Source organism: Osmia bicornis, chromosome 3, assembly GCF_907164935.1.
Source record: "Osmia bicornis bicornis chromosome 3, iOsmBic2.1, whole genome shotgun sequence".
NCBI lineage: Eukaryota > Metazoa > Arthropoda > Insecta > Hymenoptera > Megachilidae > Osmia > Osmia bicornis.
Window position 1 is genome coordinate 372874 of NC_060218.1, and position 19121 is coordinate 391994.

At 44.8% G+C, this 19121-nt stretch overlaps 1 protein-coding gene across 1 annotated transcript in view; it reads right to left on the bottom strand.

Moving 5' to 3' along the window:
- LOC114876069 (A-kinase anchor protein 200-like) overlaps positions 1-18848 on the bottom strand; it is a 36064-nt gene extending 17216 nt beyond the window's left edge. The window contains exons 1-4 of the mRNA XM_046285188.1: positions 18508-18848; positions 12506-12862; positions 7176-7328; positions 6652-6768 (exon numbers count right to left, since the gene is read on the bottom strand). Coding sequence (XP_046141144.1) covers positions 6652-6768; positions 7176-7328; positions 12506-12763 — 528 coding nt within the window. The 5' untranslated portion in view covers positions 12764-12862; positions 18508-18848. The remainder of the gene's footprint in view (positions 1-6651; positions 6769-7175; positions 7329-12505; positions 12863-18507) is intronic.
- Positions 18849-19121: the final 273 nt, after the last annotated feature.

The window sequence follows — 19121 nt, forward strand, 5'->3', positions numbered from 1 at the left end:
CATTTAGTGGCGAGAGAAAAAAATGAGAGGGGATTAATCTCTCTGTAAGAAGAACACGAGATTTCTGAAGATGTTACGATGAAACATTTGGCTCTTGCGTAATTCTCCTTTATTATCATTGAATCCCTCGAGCAATAAAGTTGTTTGATTATCGAAGAACATTCAATTGAGAGAGGAATCGTTCGCAATATTAACTTCTTCGCAAGTTCATATTTATCTATCCACCCCAGTTCATGCAACTTCTGATCAAACTGCAACTATCCTATAACGTCTGAGATAGAAATTTGCTTGACAAACACTAGCTATTTGCTATTTGCTTTACTTGATGAGTTTATCAGCAGAGGTCGTGAACGAAACGTTACGTCTTCCTATTTGTCTGGTAGTCGTTGAAAAACATCGAAACACAATCCATTAATCCACGGTGGGAAAGCCTGTAAATCGATAGCGCTAAACTAAAAGGAAAAATAGAGAAACGGACGCTTCGTCGACAGGAGCAAGCTCTTTGGGTAATCCGTTTAAGCCAAACAGTCTCCCGATGGCTTCTATAGCAGACACGACAACCGAGAGGAAAACGTTCAACAGTTTTGGCAGCCAGCCAACGTTTCCTCCTGGAGGTTGATTAGTTTGTAATTGCGTATTCTTTTCCATGCCGGCGAAAGACGTCGCTCGAAGAAAAAACAGACAAGAACGAGCCCTATACAGTACACTCCTGGCTCGATAAGACACCCTTTTGTTTCGAGTGAATATGGAAAATAGTAACGCATCGGAAATAAAATGTAACGACAGGTATTTATACGCAACGGTCATCGAACTTCAAAGGTAAACTGACAATGTTCACTGTTCTATGACCGGGGTCACAAGTTTCGTGCTTTTTATTCGCGTTCCACCTGTCGCATTGTACTCGAGGAAGCGCGTGGCGAGAGACAAAACACGATTGGTATTACCAGCGAACACCATCCTCTATCTGTCGACGAGCACCTAGAAGATGAGACAAGACAGACGAGGCAGAAAAAAAAGGAAGCTTTCATCGTGGGGAATGAAAGTGGCTTTTCGAGAGAAGCCCCGCCGACAACCGAGCAAGACGGATATTCGATTTTCACCAAGAGGAGACACCTGCCGAATTCCCACGTCGTTTCAAGCACCCACTATGAACCGTACATCTTTCCTTCTTTTCCTTTTTTTCCTTTTTTTCCTTTTTCGCAAAATAAATTTTCACAAAGTGTTTCGAGATCATTTTGAATTCTCGTTAATACGCAGTTTCTCGTTCTCTCTCTCTCTTCCCGGATAAATTCATAGCGGTCTCATCAACGAGCTGCAAGTTTAATTGGCGATTTGCTTGGCTGTCGGGATTTCGAGGGTTCGCGAAGCCGCGTCGAGAGAAGGAAATTTGTTTTTCTCCCTGCGAGAAGAAGTTACGCTAGCCTTTCCTGGAGGAATCGAGCGGAACGCAATGGTTGGAACGAAGCGTTCTTGCCGATCTTTTTACATAGCCTTTATACGCGCAATTAACTTCGGTGTGCTTATTACGAAGCGCGAAATCGTTCGATCAACGTCCGATTTTCTGTCTGTTAATCGACCAAGTTGATCAATTGGTATCGACCAAAAAATAGTATGAATATTTTGATTGAATTTCGCCGAAATTCTGATAGAAAGACACCGACCGAGAAAGAAACCGATTTGTCAGCGGAAATTTATAACGAACAGAGAGGGGATAGAGGAAAAATCGTGTAGAGAGAAGGTGCAGGCAATCGCGCAGAAAAGATATGCAAGCGGGCAGCGAACGATCGTGGGATGAATTTCATCGGGGCCATTAGGAATGAAATCGAAGCCAGTAGAAACTACCGAGACGCCTTCCGCGGTGAACGAAACCGGTTTTTAACCGTCTACCCGATCTTTTGCCACCGTTGTGCCCGCCGCGCCGCGCCGCGCCGCGCCGTATTCCTGGCACATCGACGTGCAACTGCACGCGCGCATGTACCGTTGCATCGCCGACTGCAACTGCAAACTCTGACATATTTTAAGACCGCGACGTCTGTCGTATCTCGTCACTCGTCGCATAAATTTCTACCCCATCCCGAGACCGTGTCTTTGCTTCCAACAAATCGTTTCCTTTCTTATCCACTATCCGACGATCCTCTTTAAATAAGTGCGCGGTCATCGAGATACCGTTCCGATCCTTTCTACGATATAAGGTACAAGGGGTCGTAACTACTAGGTAACTTTAATAGATATAGCAATTAAAAGTAGTATTTAATCGTTGATCTCTTTCTTATCCTTAGTACTGTTCACCTATTCTTACAATCGATACACTCTACTGAGCGACGACAAAACGGTACCGTAATACTAGCTATCGGGCATTCGTGACCATGAAACGATCAGAACAAAGGAGAACTAGTGAAAGTTATTCTTACCCCTAACCCTCGGCACCGCGAGTCTGGCTCGCCAAACTCTGCTACGCTGCCCTTAACCCTTGCATACAGGTGTTTTCTTTTTCCCGAGGGTTCAGTCACGCGAGCTGAACGTCGAGCAACAACCTTCCGTCTTCGAAGTCGTTACACTCAACCCTGCCCACCCTCTCTCTTGCTAATTAATACTACTCTGCTCGTGCCAACTTCTCACCCCCTCTTTCCCTTTTCAACCGTTTCAACCGTTTCAACCGTTTCAACTCTTTCAGAATAAAAGCCACGCTCTGTACACTCCCCTACGTTACTGGGTAGGCGACGTGAAAAAAAAAAAAGAAGCAGCCACGGGACCAGCGCACCGGCACGCAACGCTTTCGCGCGAGGGTGGCTGCTTGGAAACAATGTGGCATTCGCGTAGGTGCGAAACCGGGGACACGAGCAGCAGACGCAAAGACTCTCGAGCGATCCTTAAGCTCAGCTCCCTCGATCTTTGCTTCATCGAAGAGAAGCACTTGCCACTTCAGGATACTTGTTCCATCTATCGAGGGGATAGTTTCTCTCGATCGTGAAAAAAAAGTTAGTAGCAAACGCGGGACTACCCTAAGATTCGCGAAGAAGCCAGAAGCTTTTTCTTCCTACGTGGATCGTTGCTGTTACCAACTTGTTTACGATCGCATAAAACTTTCGCGGAATACATACATATAGAGGTAGGCACGATAGGAAAGAGAAAGAGAGCCGATTACGTGAATTTATGTCGTCGCGTAAATTACGCCTCTGAACGAAGAATAAATAAACGGTTGCGTTATTTTTAACGCACAACCATGCCTTTATCACGGTGACATTACGAGAGGAACGGGGAGATATCGCCGCGCCACGAGGCACGATGAGTAACGAGCAGTTTCTTCGGTAAATAAAAGCGTATATGTACCTAGCGATAGTCCTTGAATCAAATCAAGGTACAATTGCCGCGTTAACGCGACTATACCCGAGGAAAAAAAGATGAACACGCATCGATGGTGGATGAACTTTGAGTAGGAGGACGAGGCGAGTCGAAGCCTTGATCGCCGACGCGATCATTAGCTTATCTAACGGGTGTGTCGAGTCGACCAGATCGCGCAGTGTGAACGAACTGCACGCAACGTCGAAGCGGAGCTTTTTTTTCGCGACAGGTAAGCGTATCCGGGAAGTTTGGGCCATTGAACCGTGTTACCAGCGAGCACAATGAGTAACACAAGCGTGTAGACTGGTCCCTGTCGAGCCCCGTTACCGATTTCTCTGACAGATACGTCTCATTTCCCGTAGGAAATCGACTCGATATTCGCGCCCTTTAATTCTTCTTTTCCTACGGCATCAATAGTCAAATCGTTATAATTCCACGTCCCGTAGGATGATGATGTTTCGAAGAATACAAGCGCACCACTCCCATTCCCATTCCCATTCCATGATGTGGAACCATATGCCAGACCACACCGCGCGTAGTCGTTTGCGTCTGTAAAAAAGATCCGCACACGCAAACCCGAGTGATGCCGATGTACCTGGAGGAACATCGAGTAACCTTTTAACGGTTACAATGCTGTACCTCCTCCTCGTCTACCTTTTAACTTCGACTATCCCCAGATTTAAGACACCAGTTTTCTCTAGTACCTATGTATCTTTAGAATTCACTAACAGGTTCAATAACCGCCCCGCAGACTACCGTGGGCGGATATAAGCGTTGAGCAAAAGTCACGGACCATTGACTGGAATCTATGCGTTCACCAGAAACCCTAAATTTCACTAATCGAATCAGATTTTCCTGCTTATTATTTAATCTTCCGAGATGATAAAATTAGCGGAAAGCCAGCTAAAATCGGGTTGGCTGTAACAAACGAGTCAAGGATAACGCGTTCAACGCTCCATCGAGGCATTTTAACGGAATTCGAAGCAACGAGGGCGGGCAGAGGGCAAACGATGCCCTCTATGAAATACGGGATAACAAGCCAGAGAGCAATAAGTCATTCTTCATGGTGGTGTCACAACAAGCTGCACAATGACATCCCGCTATTACGAGTCAGCACCACTTGTAGCTTCCTTAATGACTCGGAATGCCAAGCGAGTGAAAGTCGCGCTCGAACGCACCCGCTCGCGATATCCATGGCTAGTACCCGTTTCTTCTTCGTTGCTGGTCTTTCAGCGTCTAACGAAGCTGATACCAGCTCATCGATCATATCCCCTCGATAGACTTTTACGAACTGGTCCGGTAAATCGATTTATAACGTCATACGACTCGTTAGCCACGTACGAGAGGACAGTGATAGAAAAGTGTCAATCTGAACACCTAATTCTGAGGAATTAAGGTGTCACGATCGTTGGACAGCTACGAATGACTTATTTCCCTTCAGGATCACGGCCGCGAAGGCGAGGAGAACGAGATGCAAAGATGCAAAGATGCAGAGATGCAACAAGGCGCTCGCACTCACACAAGGTGAGGAGGGAACAGCCCTGAAGCGGATGAAAGAGAAGCAAGGGGGATAATTCAGTGACTTCGAAGCCGGTTTTCCATGGCGGCCTATCACGAAACTCGCGAGCTACGACGAACAAGAAGGATGATGAGTCACGGCTGTACGCCCTTCCCACTTTGTACAGACGAGGTTGAAGAGAAGGAAAGGGAGTGTTGTAGGACGAGAAAGAGGGAAAAGGAGCGAGACCGGTGAGAAGATGAAGAAGGTGGTAAAGAAACGAGGAGATTAGCCCTGATGATCTTGAGAGGCTAGGAGGTTCGCCTACGCGGGGCTAGTTCCACGACAGCCAACACAACCTGAGGAGACTGGCAAACTTATTACTATACCCTGATCATCGTATGAGTAATGTTGCGTTCCTTATCGCGGATACTGTAAACGATTACATTGTTGCGACCGTAAATATCGATTAATTGTTCAAGTGGCATACAGTACGGTCGCCTTGCTTTTCTTCCTGCATAACTTATCGTTAGACGTATAATTTTCTTCTAATTATCATTTTCTTCGTGATTCTTCGTGATTCTTCGTGATTCTTCGACACACGATTTTTCAATAACCCGTCTCGGCACTATCCTTGGCACAAGAAGAAATATCAATGACAGAGCAAAGATTCCAACCGACGATAAAACACCGAGGTACATAAGTACTTTGCCAAGTCACGCGCGTAGAAATCAAACTTTAGACAAACTTTTTTACAAGGTACATAGTTACAGAATTGATGGCACTGCAATCGACTCTGTAAATGTTTATTGAAAAAATGAGGCTGGAGGATGGCGAGGCAAATATTATCTTTTCGCAAGAGAACTTTGTTAACGTCGATCGTTATAATATTCATTCGTTGATGATTTTTTGCAAATATAAATTTCAGATAATCACGAAAGGCTGGAGGATTTATTAGACGTCTCGAGGCCAATTAAACACCGGTCGAGCTTTCGATCCGTGACGGTTATCGCGTGGTCGTTCTCGATTATACCGATCGGCTGGAATCGAACAGAGAGCACAAATCATGTTCCAGTGAACGGTGGCCTGCGTTACGCTCGTTTCACCATCGTTTTTCAACTTCTATTAAAACTCGCGTAAGTATATTGTCAGACAATGATAAAAATATTTCGTCTTCTACCGTTATAGATGGCAAATTAACTGTAGCTTATTTATTAATTATACCCTGGATCGTTCTGACGCTAATTGCTTTAGACTTGAAACGACTCGAAACGTAAGCGATGGCTTCCTCCTATTACTAAAATTACTTTTGCGATAATTCTCTCCTAGAAAATTAACTCTAGCACGCGCAACCATCTCGACGATTAAAAAATAATAATACTCAATACTGGCAATCTGTTCGCTTGTTGAATATTACTGAATAATCTTTAAGACATACTAACGTTTTCTAGTTATACGATCTGTGAACAAAGCCAAGTTTTTATAAGGTTACGCGTAGATCCTTCGCATGAAACATGTGAAGAATCGAGAAAACGTTGTTCGAAGTAACAGTTGTACATATTGCATATCCGTCTTTTTATTTTGTATTCCAAACCATGTATGCATCGTGTACACGTTACACATACGAGTACAGTGCCAAAATAATATCATAATAAATCACGAGAACGTTTCCTTTAGAAGACGAGAAGATGACACAATTAACGGAATCAATGACCATAGGGATTCATGGTTTTCTTGTATCATCGTGTCGATACTACAGGGGGACAAGAAACGCGTACTGGAATCCGATAAGGTATATAGACAGTACTCACCTCCGCGAGAGGCTCCTCCTTGGTGACGTCTCCATTCTTGGGTGCTTCTTCGCGGGCAGGCTTACTCTTGTCCTTCTTGCTGAAGCTGATCGACCTGAAGGACCACTTTTTCTTCATCTATGAACGAGGAAACGGCACTCGATAATGATCGAAGGACTCATTACACGCAACTATGTGACTTAGTTTTCTAAACAACGCGTAAACACGAGTCTTTTGGTCTGGCGATAACTTTGGTCGGTCATGACCAACATTCGCATGGAAGATAGCGAATAATGATGGAATTCATAGAAATTAATTTCTACAGCAAAATTAATATGTTTTCTGCTACGAATTATTGTTCCATTAATTTTCCATCATACCCTGATGAATAATAATTATATGCTTACTATACCCTGGGGCTCATAGAATCGTCGTCAATTAAAATGTTTCCTCTTGGCACAAGCATAAATTTACCAGTTTCTACCGTGTAATCAATGACGTTTCGTGTTCCGTGCATCCTGATTATTCGACGCAATCGATCTCACCTTGTCCTTCTTTTTGGTTTCCTTGTTTTCTGGAGAAGTGACAGCATTGGGACTAGCGGGATTAGCTTCTGTAGGTGTTGTGGCCTCTGCCGTTTCCGCGGCAGATTCTCCAGCCGACTCCTGTTTCGTTTCTTCGGGCTTTGCTTCTTCTGACTGTAAAAAACAGCGCAGAAATGCACAATTAAGTAATTTCGTTGGATAATTACGCAACGAGTCGTTAAACGAGCAGATTCGAAAGTAAACGAGCAGAGGCTGTGTCTTTGTTCGATTCAGTGAATGGTTAACACGTTGTCGCGTAAAATATTATCTTCAGCTGCGCGTGAAACTGGTGAAATCTGGATGAAAATTTGGAGCACGTGGCAGCAGGTGGTTCACGAATTACAAAATCATGTAAAAGATTCCCTGAATTGCGTCTGCTGTCATTCGAAGTACATTCAAATAAATGGGTAAGAAATTTTCCAATCCAGGCAGCAGGTAAATTCGTCTTCCGATAAAAACAAGTTGGTTTGGTTGATTTCAATGCGGAATTTCATCAGCTGCCGATCGGTAGTGGAATTGCGTAATAGTGGCGCGGCGAATTTTCCATGATCACGTTCCACCATCGAAACTTGTTGGTCGTTTCTGGTTAGGTAGAAGAGCCGCAAGAAAATCGCTGAAGAGAACCGATCGAGAGGAACGAAAGCAAAGAGAAGGGAAAAAAAAAAGCGGAGAGTGTGCTCGCAATAACAGTTGCAAGACTTATCAGAATGGGACAGCTGCGGCTCGAACGACGTACGAGATGAAACCGCGAAAATCTCGGATTACACGGGACTTTCAGTGGTTCTCCGGCCAGAGGATCGTCTGAAACACCTTGTGTAATCAGAAATCTCAAGTATAAGAGAATTTCTTCTAATAAATAAGGGCCCGAGAGGTGATGAGGGAAAGTGAGCAAGTGTGCGTCATTTATTTAATCGAATCATTAGTTTGAACGTTTCGCTGACGTTGTTTTTCTTTAATGGAGTAGTAATAGAGTATCGGAGCAATGGAGCATTGTTTGAAGACCGTCTTGAATCGTGCAGAGTCTTCGATCGAGTAAACATTGATTCCAGCTTTATTATCAATGCAAATCCCCCAGAACAATTCCATATCATCGTTGTATGCTACGAAGCCAACCTGCCTCGCTACGTATATTTCCGCTATTAATCGAGCTAACAATCGAGCCATTATCCGCCAAGAACGACGCAAGTCGAGCGTTTATTTCATCGAAAGGAAGCTCGTTCTCAGATGCATATGTATTTCTATTATTAATCGAGAGGTCGACTAGAGGCATTCTAACCCGTTTGTTCGACAAATTTTTCATTTTTTCCACGCGACACGTCAATATTCGTTCGAGGAGCAAGGTGCAACACTCCCTGTCTCCTTGAAACGAGACAAAAGAGAATCTTCCATCGGGTCGCAGGCGCATTATATTATGTAAATATCCGGTTATTTTTGTTCCAAGCAGCCGGTCAGATGGAGAACGATAGAGTGTTGGATATGGTGACGAGTATCGCGACTGATAGAGAGGAGAAAAGAAAGAAGACAGTTATACTTGTCTGGTGGCAGAAGAAAGAGAAGCATATTGGAGAGTCGCGTGTGGCGTAGGCGCAGAGTACAATGGCACTGTACGCATACAGTACATACGAGTATGTATATGTAGCCGGCGAGGATGCAACCGATGCGCCTTCTCTTCCAGCCGTTTCATTAACGTATACGTCAAGATAAATTACGAAAGATTTCAACTCGCGCAAACTCTCTCTTTCGATTTCCCTTATCTCAGCATCCTCGATTAACCCTTTCGCTCAACTCGTTCTGTGCTAATCGCGAATTGATCGGTAAAACTTGATAAATAATCATTTCCTCGGGGAGAAAATAAAGAAAAATAAAAATAAAAACAAAAGTTTTCAGACTTTTCATCATTCTTCTAGCCGTGACTGTAACGTCAGTTAAATATTCATGGGATCAAGCGCCAGGTGTCTGACACGTGTTATAAATAAAAGAATCTATGCAGTGTTAACTCGGAATTTGATATTCAAAGGTGTTCGTTCACGCGTTGGAACGATGGAAAATCTGTTGCGTTTGTCGATCGAACGGTAGCAAGATACAAAGAGAAATGTCCACGATTCGAGGACAACCACGCGAAGGACGAGCATCGAATGCAGGTGCACACACAGTTTCTACGACGAATTCCTCACCGTTGAATCACGCTTGTTGCCACTAAAAATCTTACTCGGTCGAGCGAATGTCCGGTAATAATCGCGAAGCATTGCAAAACAATGGTGTTTTGTTACGGTGACGCGATTTTCACGCGAGGAATTCGTCGGAGAAACACGAACGAGATATATATACGGGTGACGGACGAGACAAGGGCACACAGGATCTGCGAATTTCGTGCGGATAATCGCCCTCTCTCTTGGAAGAAAACCTTGATCCTTTGCTTTTATTGCGTACATGTACACTCTGACGCAACGTAGACTTCTCTTGGTTAACAGCGATTGTAAGTTCTGAAAAATTATAGGAGAACTCGTTTCGCATTGGCAACGAGAAATTTTTCAAGCAGGCAGGCAGGCAGCATTATCGTCGGTACTCGTGAAGATAATACCCGATGGAATTCAAAGAGCAGGCAGTTTTAATTAGTGGAAGCAAACAGACGAGTCGCGTCTCGTATTAATTAATAAACCGAGCTGGTGTCGAGCGCGATGATTCACGCAAAAAGCGTTCATCAAGTACCTACGGTGTAAGTTAACGCGAGTCCGCGTCTAAAACAACATCGCGTGTTCCCTTCGAGCAGCGTTCGTTCTAGCCATCTCCTGCGCGAAATAAAACATTAGGTACATACGCGTGGAATTCAGGTCACTCGGTAACGTGGATATATACCGCGATTAATCGCGAGAGAACTTTCATCGACGAACAGAGAGAAACCTCGTAAACGTGATTTTACTTGCATCGACCCGCATGCCGGCAACTCCGAAATTGTATTTTAATTGAACCACCGGAACACGCGAGACCAGCCACGCCATAGCTCATGCTGCTGTATCGTGTGGTTAAACTGCACGGTCAAGGTTACGAAAGTAAGGTCCGATGGTTCTATTGGAATGGCTCGAATGGTCAGGCCGAAGAGATACTACAGGGTGTTGAAAGAAAAAGACTCCAAGTTACGGCTCTTCAGATACAAAAGTATTTGTAAATTGTAAATTTGTTCATTGGAACTGGTTTTTTTTTTTTCTTTTTCAACTGACCCGATTTCTTGACCGCCCTATACATCTGAAATTATTCGCGAAACACTGGCCCTGGCGCGCCTAAGATCCTCGGTTCGCGAAAAATAAAGGATCGCTGACCACGTTGGTTGGCTGGCATGGTCGAGGCAAACTATCAAGGGCAGGTGTTCGATGCGAGAAGCGCGAGGAACCTCGCGCACCTGCCTCGAGATTTTGCAATGTACCTGAGAGATGCTGTCGGCAAACTTGTGCCTCCGCGCACCTGACCAATATTTAGCAATTTCTCGATAACACAGATTATCTCATTTCTTAATATACCTACTGCAAGAAAATATATTGAAACGGGGAGTTGTACTGGAGAGAGAGGACAAAAGATTTATTTGTCCAGGACAGTTAGGTATGCATCGGTAAAGAACAGGCTCGCACGGACGTACGCGAATACAGTTAGTCTGAAGAAGGCGTACACCTGTACCAAGTGTACCGAACCCAGGTAAAACGGTATATCGCGATTCTTTTTCCCTCGTGAAAATTCAGCGAAGAGAAAAACTCGTGTATTTCTCGCGAATCTATGTAGGACAAACGTCGCGTAATCTCGGTTAGTCGTGCGTTACGCGTCGTACACTCGGTTATCTCCGCGCATCCGCAACCACTGATCGCGAATCATTGTGCGACTGATATACATAACGCGTTTACGAAGAATTACAACAGGTTCGCGTGACTCGTGTTTCGTGTTTCGTGTTTCGTGAAAGTTAGACCGAGAAATCGATCTACCTTGGCGAGAAAAATTTCGAGACGAGATCACGTATTCTCGCTTAATACTTTCCTTCTCAAATCCTACGGATGATATTTTACAATATTAATGTTTAATAAGATAACGTTGAAATTTATTCCGTTCCCAATTCTAAAGCAAGACCGTTACTCCCGTTTTCGGAAAGTGGCACAATAGGCGTTTCCCGCATGTAAGAATAGACTTTTCTAGGAAATTAAGTGCACCGCTTTCTCGCGAGCTTTACACGCGATCTAGAAAGGCAACGCAATCGATAAACACATCGCGAAGAAATGATGACAGTAAAACGTAAAGCCTAACGTGTACATACGCTGATAAGAATCGTGTAGGTACATATACTAAAATTCGAGCCGTATATATACGATAAGCCATTAAGATGATACTAACAATAAGCGACGCGTACATCGAACATTGAACGAGAAGGAAATAGGAAAAGAACCGCTATTAAACGGAAATGAAAGGAAGTACTATTATAGTTTCCCTCCTCTTTTCCGCACGCGTTACACGCGTTACCGTATCTAGTGCATGACAGCTGCCGGGGTTGCTCAATCGAGGAAATATCAAGTTTCGACTAGTCGAGAGAGCATTTCACGATATGTATACACACCGACGCGGCGACGGTGTTTATGCGGATTTGACGAGAGTGACAGTTGGAACTTTCGATGCGACTGAACGTCGAGGCGCCGACGCCGGCGCCGGCGTCTGTAACTGACAGCCTCGGCTTTCGTCCTTTTTCAATTTTCTTCCGCGAGTCGTTTCTCAAACTATTCGAGTTTGCTACTTTACACCAAGTCTAGACGAAATCTAAAAATAAACGTTCGTTCCATTTTTGCACCGTGCACAAAGATCAGATATATTGTATTCAGGTAATTACGAGCGCAAAAGGTTAAAGGTTGATTCGCACGCTCACGACTTCCGTCCACCGTCTTATCCATTTGTTTTTCATGAAAAAACACTAAACCATGACTCAATACGGTTTAATTCGCTTTGAACTAATGAGAACTCATCGTGCTGTATCAGTGAATCATCGCTCGACAAGCGAGGAAAGTAATCGCATATGCATTTCGTTCGAGATTTTCTTTGCAACAATCTTCTATGACTCGGTTATTAAATTCAATCGATTCATCGACGATGACTCGACTTCTCGACGCAGACACGTCGCATTACATACGTCGCGTCTATTGACGTTGAATAAAAAATACACTGTTACTATTCTGACGATCGACGCGTTTCAATTCGTTCCACGCGCTTCCGTAGTAAATTGAGAACTTTGAGAACCCTGGACCAGAGTATCGAAGCTTTCTTACCTTCTCCTTATCCTTATCCTTATCCTTATCCTTCTCCTTTTCCGTTGCATCATCCTTATCCTTGTCTTTATCCTCGGCCACGTCCGTGTGAGGCGCTATACCATTGGTGGTAGGTTTCGTGTCGGTCTCCTCGATCCTTTCCAACTTGCCATCGCCAGGTGCAGCAGCATCGCCGACGACACCTCCTTCCGCGGGTATCCCCTCCTTCTTAGGCGTCGTCGTTATGTCCACGGACCTTCTGCTCTGTCTCGCTCCCATCTTACTCGCTTTGCCTCTCTATCCCCTTTTCTATCACCTGTCTCTCGTTTGCGCTTTCCGGATGCTGTGATCAGGTGTCGCGCGTCCAACAAAACTGACCTGCAATCAACACCAGCGAAAGTGAGCGGCCAAACAACTTCGATAACAGATGATTGACCGAACGGATGAAACAGCTTTATCGTTCTGCATTAGTCAGACCGATAAGAACATAAGTTTCAAACCATATCTACGCGTTTCTTTTCAATTTCTTCTTTTCATTAGCCTTTCGTTTCAACTTTACCGTCTCGAGGGTAAAAGCGACACAATTTACACTCGTTAGCTTCTAACAACGATAACTTTGAGACAAGCATGATCGTTCAGTTGAAAGGGACAAAGAGAGTTGAAGAGAAACGTAAAAAAATAATTTAAAAAAAAAAAGAAGTTCTTTCAAACGCTCGAGTGTAATTATCGTTGGTAGAAAAGAGAGTTGGACGATGGCTAACGGTTCGAAGCTTCTCTCACGAAGAGGAAACGATCCGTTGTTCGAGCGAGCATCGCGAAAAACTAGCACGACGAGGAAGCAAAGTCGAACGCGTAGTAGAGGAGCGTTTAAAGAGCACGTGGCTAGGCGAGGATACGCGCCGCTGACCGAGCAACCAGAGAACTCGCACTTTGTCTCGACCGAGAAAAATGACCGAGAACTCGATCCACCAACAAACCATCTGGACTATATAACTATGCACTTCCTTCTTCTCTGGGAATGAGAGAAAACCTGGAACGCGACTCGAATAATCGATCGCTAGTTGCTGATAGAAACGCTACGAGACGTACATACTCGTGATACGGCATTTTCATGAATAAGGATTTTCAATAAGCGGAAAGTGGGTAGATTGAATTAACTTTCTGCTTTCTAACGGTAATCGTGTAACTGTCGACCGAGCTAAAGCAATCTCCGTTACATTTTCTAACCCTCTGCTGCACTACGCAACAATTGTGTGCCTTTCAGGCATATTTAAATTTCGAAAAAATACACCCGTACCTTCGACGCCACAATAGTGTCATCGATCGTCATAGTACATATTTTGCTTCTGAGACCGGTTTTATATCGTTCGAGCCCCTGCTATATTTCTATCGATTAAACACGTCGCTAATGATAAATGATACGAACAGCTTTTCTAAGACAGAAGTATGTAACGCGGCCTGAATGCGAGTATCACTGTCACTGAATAATAGCATTTGTCTCTGGCGCAGGCTATTCACGGTGCATTGCACTTTCGAGGTCCCTCTATATGTACTCTATAAGCTACAACAGACTTGTGTTAATGGCTGCTTCTTCCACATTCTATTACTTTCAATTTAAAAACAAAACATACCTGATTGGTATCTAAATTCACATAAGGAAAATAGGCTATGGCTCGCGTATGTGATCACTATGTGATCACTGTGAATGTTAAGTGCTGATGTACCAGATATGAAAAGCCCCACATACTATTATTCTTACGTAACAGGATGAGCCCACCCCTGCTAGTTCGTGGCTACCGAATTTTCCGAACAAATTCAAGTACTCGTGGCACAAAGGAGCCACGGTTCGCTGGAGAGAAGGGAAAAGCTATTAAAAGTTCCGCTTCGTTTCCCGCTCGATGATAAGTCCATCGAATTACGACAAACGTTATCGAACTGCTCACTTCCAAGGAAAATAACCGCACCGGATAGAGGAAAACGTTGAACGATTTTTTTTTTCTTCAAGATGCTCCAAAAAAAAAATGTGACACGATGAAATATCAGCAGGCAAAGAAACCATAGCGAGAAGGAAGCGTATAATTAGGCTGGATCATATATTAGACAGCAGGAAGAGCTCGACAAATATTTACGTTGTTTCTTCTCTCTTTCTCTGGAGTGCAACGAAACATATGCAACTTGAAAGGGTACTCCCTTTCGAACGATGTGACGGTAAAAAATAGATTTAAAGCATGGCTGGAAGTTATGTACATACATAGATGGAAACTGCAGTGAGTGGCGAGAGTGAAACACGTGTCGAACTATCGTAACTCGTGGGAAGCGTAGAATCGGTATCTCGCGAGAAAAATAGCTTTTCCTCTCGTAACTCACGTGTATCTACCATTTATCTCGCGCTGATTGTTCTATACTTACGCTATTTACGTCATTGCTAACCTACCGATTGCAATTATTTTTCACCGAGCCAATTGCGTTATCTTAAAAATGATTGTTCTCCTAACGAAAAGCGACTAAAATAATACGCGTTCTATCGTTTCGGTGTTGCACAATTCATAATAGGTATATAGTACGTGTCAACGTGTAAAACACGGCGTAACTAAAGAGCACAAAAGGAAGTCGGTCGCGCCATTGAAACCACTCGTTTCTTCGATTCACGCTCGAGACACCGGTTCAACGACTCAACGACTCAACGACTCAACGACTCAACGACAACGGTAACAATAATTGGTTTCCTAAAAACAAGACAAATAGTTAACGTAACCGTGTCGTTTCTATGAATCACGCAATGATCTGGTATCTGAACTTATCAAAAGTCCTCGAGCCTTTTACAATCGATTCCTCGCAAGTCATTTCCCAATGACTGATCGAGATATTACAAAATATTAAATATAAAATTGCAAGAGTCATCGATTCCACGAAACGTACGACCATCAAACTGTCGAGGAAAACTTGATGAATCACAATAAGAAGAACAGAAAGATAAAGAGAAATTCTGTAAATGAGTCACGAGTACTTACCAAAGAGAGAGATTACGATTTTAGTTTAGAGACACGATCAATCTCAACTAATTATCTATTCACTCGGACAACGAGTACACAAAATGAAACGAACACAGGCAAGATTTCTTTCTGTAGATCCGCTCAATAGATTAATAAGCGCATTCAGAGGTCACTGCCGTCGAAGACTATTAAGGAGGTTTAACGACGATGTCACGGCAAGATGGTTCGTGACAATGTATGGCAACTAAATTCCATAACGGATACTCTCCTCCAGGCGATGCTAATGAGAAAATGTCGACGTTTATGCGATTCTAACGATACTAAAGTCGATTGACACGAGCGTACGAATCGAGTGCAAGCGATTAAAGAAGAATGTTGATTTCTTGGTAAAGAAACGATAACGATGATACGGAGTTCTTAACGCGTTTGTCCTGTGACTCAGAAGTTATTTTCTCGTATAACGATCATATAATCAACGATCGAACGCACTTTCGCGTTTCGCTAGTCGTTGACGCGTTCAACGCCGCAGTGAAAATAGACGCGTATAGTCAGACGCGGTATGATTCTAATTATCGAGAATACGATCATTCCACTTTCCAGTTTATTTCTTCGATCAAATTTTCTATGTTGGTCATCGGTGATCCCTATTCAAGGAAGAAGTGCGTGTTATTCCCACGGAGCCATACCCAATCAATCGTCGATTATTTTCAGCAGCCTAACGCGTCTAATTCCACGCACACATCCGTAGACGGAAAAAGAAGAATGAGCCTAGGAGAGCGAATAATTCGTCCTCGAAAAAGGACATCTGCTCGGCCCACTGTTCTCGAAATTGAGAATTATGAGCGTGCCGAGAGAACGACATCGTCGGCCCGTATTCAGGCGCGTGTCCCGCATGCGTCAACAGTTGCGCACGTGCGTGAATGCGTGAATGCGTGAATGCGTGCATAGTGCGTACGGGAGCGATGAAAATCGTGAGTCTCGCGTGGCAGGCGAAAGGGTGCTACGAAAGGTGGTGCAGCAGCAGGCAAGAATCGGTAGAAAACAGTCGGTTCAAGTGAGCTTAAAAATACATATAACGCGTATCCGGAGTAATGCGTGGATATCTATTTTCGGTCGAGTCCAACAGGCGCGTGCTGCACCCTTCGACTCGTGTAAACACCGCGAGCGAACCTTTGCCCGGTAAAGGGTGAAAGTCCCTGTAAAGACACGGTAAGATAGGGATAAGAATGGTAGAAGAAGGCTTGGATAACGCGAACAAACCTCCCTCACAATGGATAAGAAAGTAACGAGAAGACGTCAACGACCGTTCTCGATATACCGTAAACAAAATGTAGATAGCGGGAACTTGTGCAATCTCTGTTAAAATATGGTAGAAATACATAGTCTTATGGTGCAGTGGAAATATACCAAATATATAATATTTAATATATTAAACTTTCGAGAAAAGTGAAGAAAATGAAGATGCAACGGAGAAACGGAGAAACGAAGAGAAGAAGGAGGAGGAGGAGGAGCAGTTTTCTCGCGAAAAACCGGTCGAGCCGTGAGGCGTGCACGTCTGCCCGAGCAGTCGGACACGGCTCTTTCCATCGTTCTGGTAAACGAGAGAAAGGCAGATGTGGGCAAGTTAACGACCCGTTATCGCGTCGACTCGGCGCGGCGCGGCGTTGCTTGAAACTGGTTGCCGTCGATCGCGGCAGCCGCGGTCAGTGGAAAAAAGCAGCCGATTCGCGTGCTAGCAAATTCATTCTATTGCACTTGACAGCGCCTCGTACGATTCTCAAAGTAGGTACTTACTTGCGAAGGGTTCGAGCGTACACTTGGATCGTATCTAAATCGGTGACCGATACCACCGAACGCAGGTGCGCTCGAGTGCAAAACAAACAGTGGAACTCTAAATCGGGAAGCAAAAGCGAGCAAGAAAATTCGCAGAATCAACTTGGCCCCGATGACGATTAAGAAGTAAAAGGGAGAAGAATAGCAAAGCCGCGTCAAGCTAAGAAACAGAGAAACGGAGAGCAAAGGCTGGCTAGGCTAGCCAGCCAACATTTTCTCGGCCTTTCTCCACCAACTGCCATTCCCCGAGCGACAACAATCGCTTCCGTGGAAGCCTTGACTGCGTTTTAAATGCACGGCAGGTAGAGGCCTGCTATGCAAAATCGGCACAAAGGAGAAAGAGAAGAGGGAGAGAAACTGTAGGCAGGCAGACACGTCGCCTGCCTCTGTTTAAGGCACCCAGCCTGGCAAGAACGTATCTCCTTTCTATCCCTCTCCTTCTTCTCCTTTCCTTTGCCATGGTAACAGCCGAACGCTAAATCTGCGAAGCGGACAAAGCATTTGGCGAGTTTTCTCGCTGCATCCATGTCAAATCCATCATGTTCGCGTAGCTCCTCCATCCATGTGGCACCAAAGCAGATTGCGAGATTCTAATGGATCGAAGCCGGAGGGAAAGGTCACTGGTAGTCTTGAAATCGTGCGTACGGTCGATCGTTCGGGGGTTAATACCGGCCAACTGGTGGGAGAAGGAATCAAGATGGCGTAACCGGCCGCTGCTCCCAACGATCCTACGATCGCAATAAGGGACCAGATCCCTTCCTTATTTTTATCCTTCTTTCAAAAACACATGAACAAGAAGAAGTAGGAGAAAACGTATCGTGAAAAAGCCCGTTCGAAATGATGAAACGGAAAGCCGACTCCGTACGGCGACCGCTATATCGATTGATGGTGCCCATGTTCAAAATGGCGCGGGGGTACACGCATGAAATCCCGCTCGAAACATGCTGAAAGGTGTCTCGCTCGACTTCCTGACCGAAAGCAAGCCAACGTAGATGAAATGTTTAGGGTACTTTTCCGAGGAATCGATAAGCTTCGTAAATGGTAAAAGAAAAAGCGAAAAAGCGAAAAAGCGAAAATGCGAAGAAGCGGTGGCACGCACCGCACACGCGGGGACGAGGTGTGCACACGCGCGCGACGGAGCCGGCATAACGAACGAAAACGAGCAAATGCCTGGCACTCGCGACGCTTGTTACTCACCTCGAGGGCGTCGCAAGTGTCGCGACGACGGGGTGAAATTTTTCCCGTCAAGAGCGTCCTCCTTCGTCGCTGTTCCACACAAGAAACAACACTGGATATATTATTCTGAGAGAAGGAGAGACGCGACACGATGCGCGTGGCGTCTAGACTGACACGAGGGGCGAAAACGGCCAGAACACAGAAGAGGATACTCGCGAGCTAAAGAATCAAGGGGATAACGAAACACCGAAATCACCCACGATCAAGACAAGACAAGAGAAGAGGAGGTTTTAGCGGGAGCGCGTTCGCGAACTCATCCACTTGGCTCGGTAACGCGCGACCGACTGGCGAGAGAGAAACAGAGGGGAAGCGGCGTCCGTCTGTCCGTCCGACCGTCTTTCTGTCACCAGCGTACAGCTCGCGCGCGCGCGCACTCACTCTTCTCTCTCTCTCTCTCTCTTATTCTTTCATTCTCTCCCCTCGGCTTTTCCTTTTCCCTCTCGCGCTTACAATCTCTTTCCCTCCCTCCCTCCCTCTTTTTCCCGGTCGCGACACTCTGTACACTCTTCTACTCCAAAAGTCTCGATTTTCCCTCGTACCTCGTGCAAGTACACTTCAACTTTCAAATCGCACCA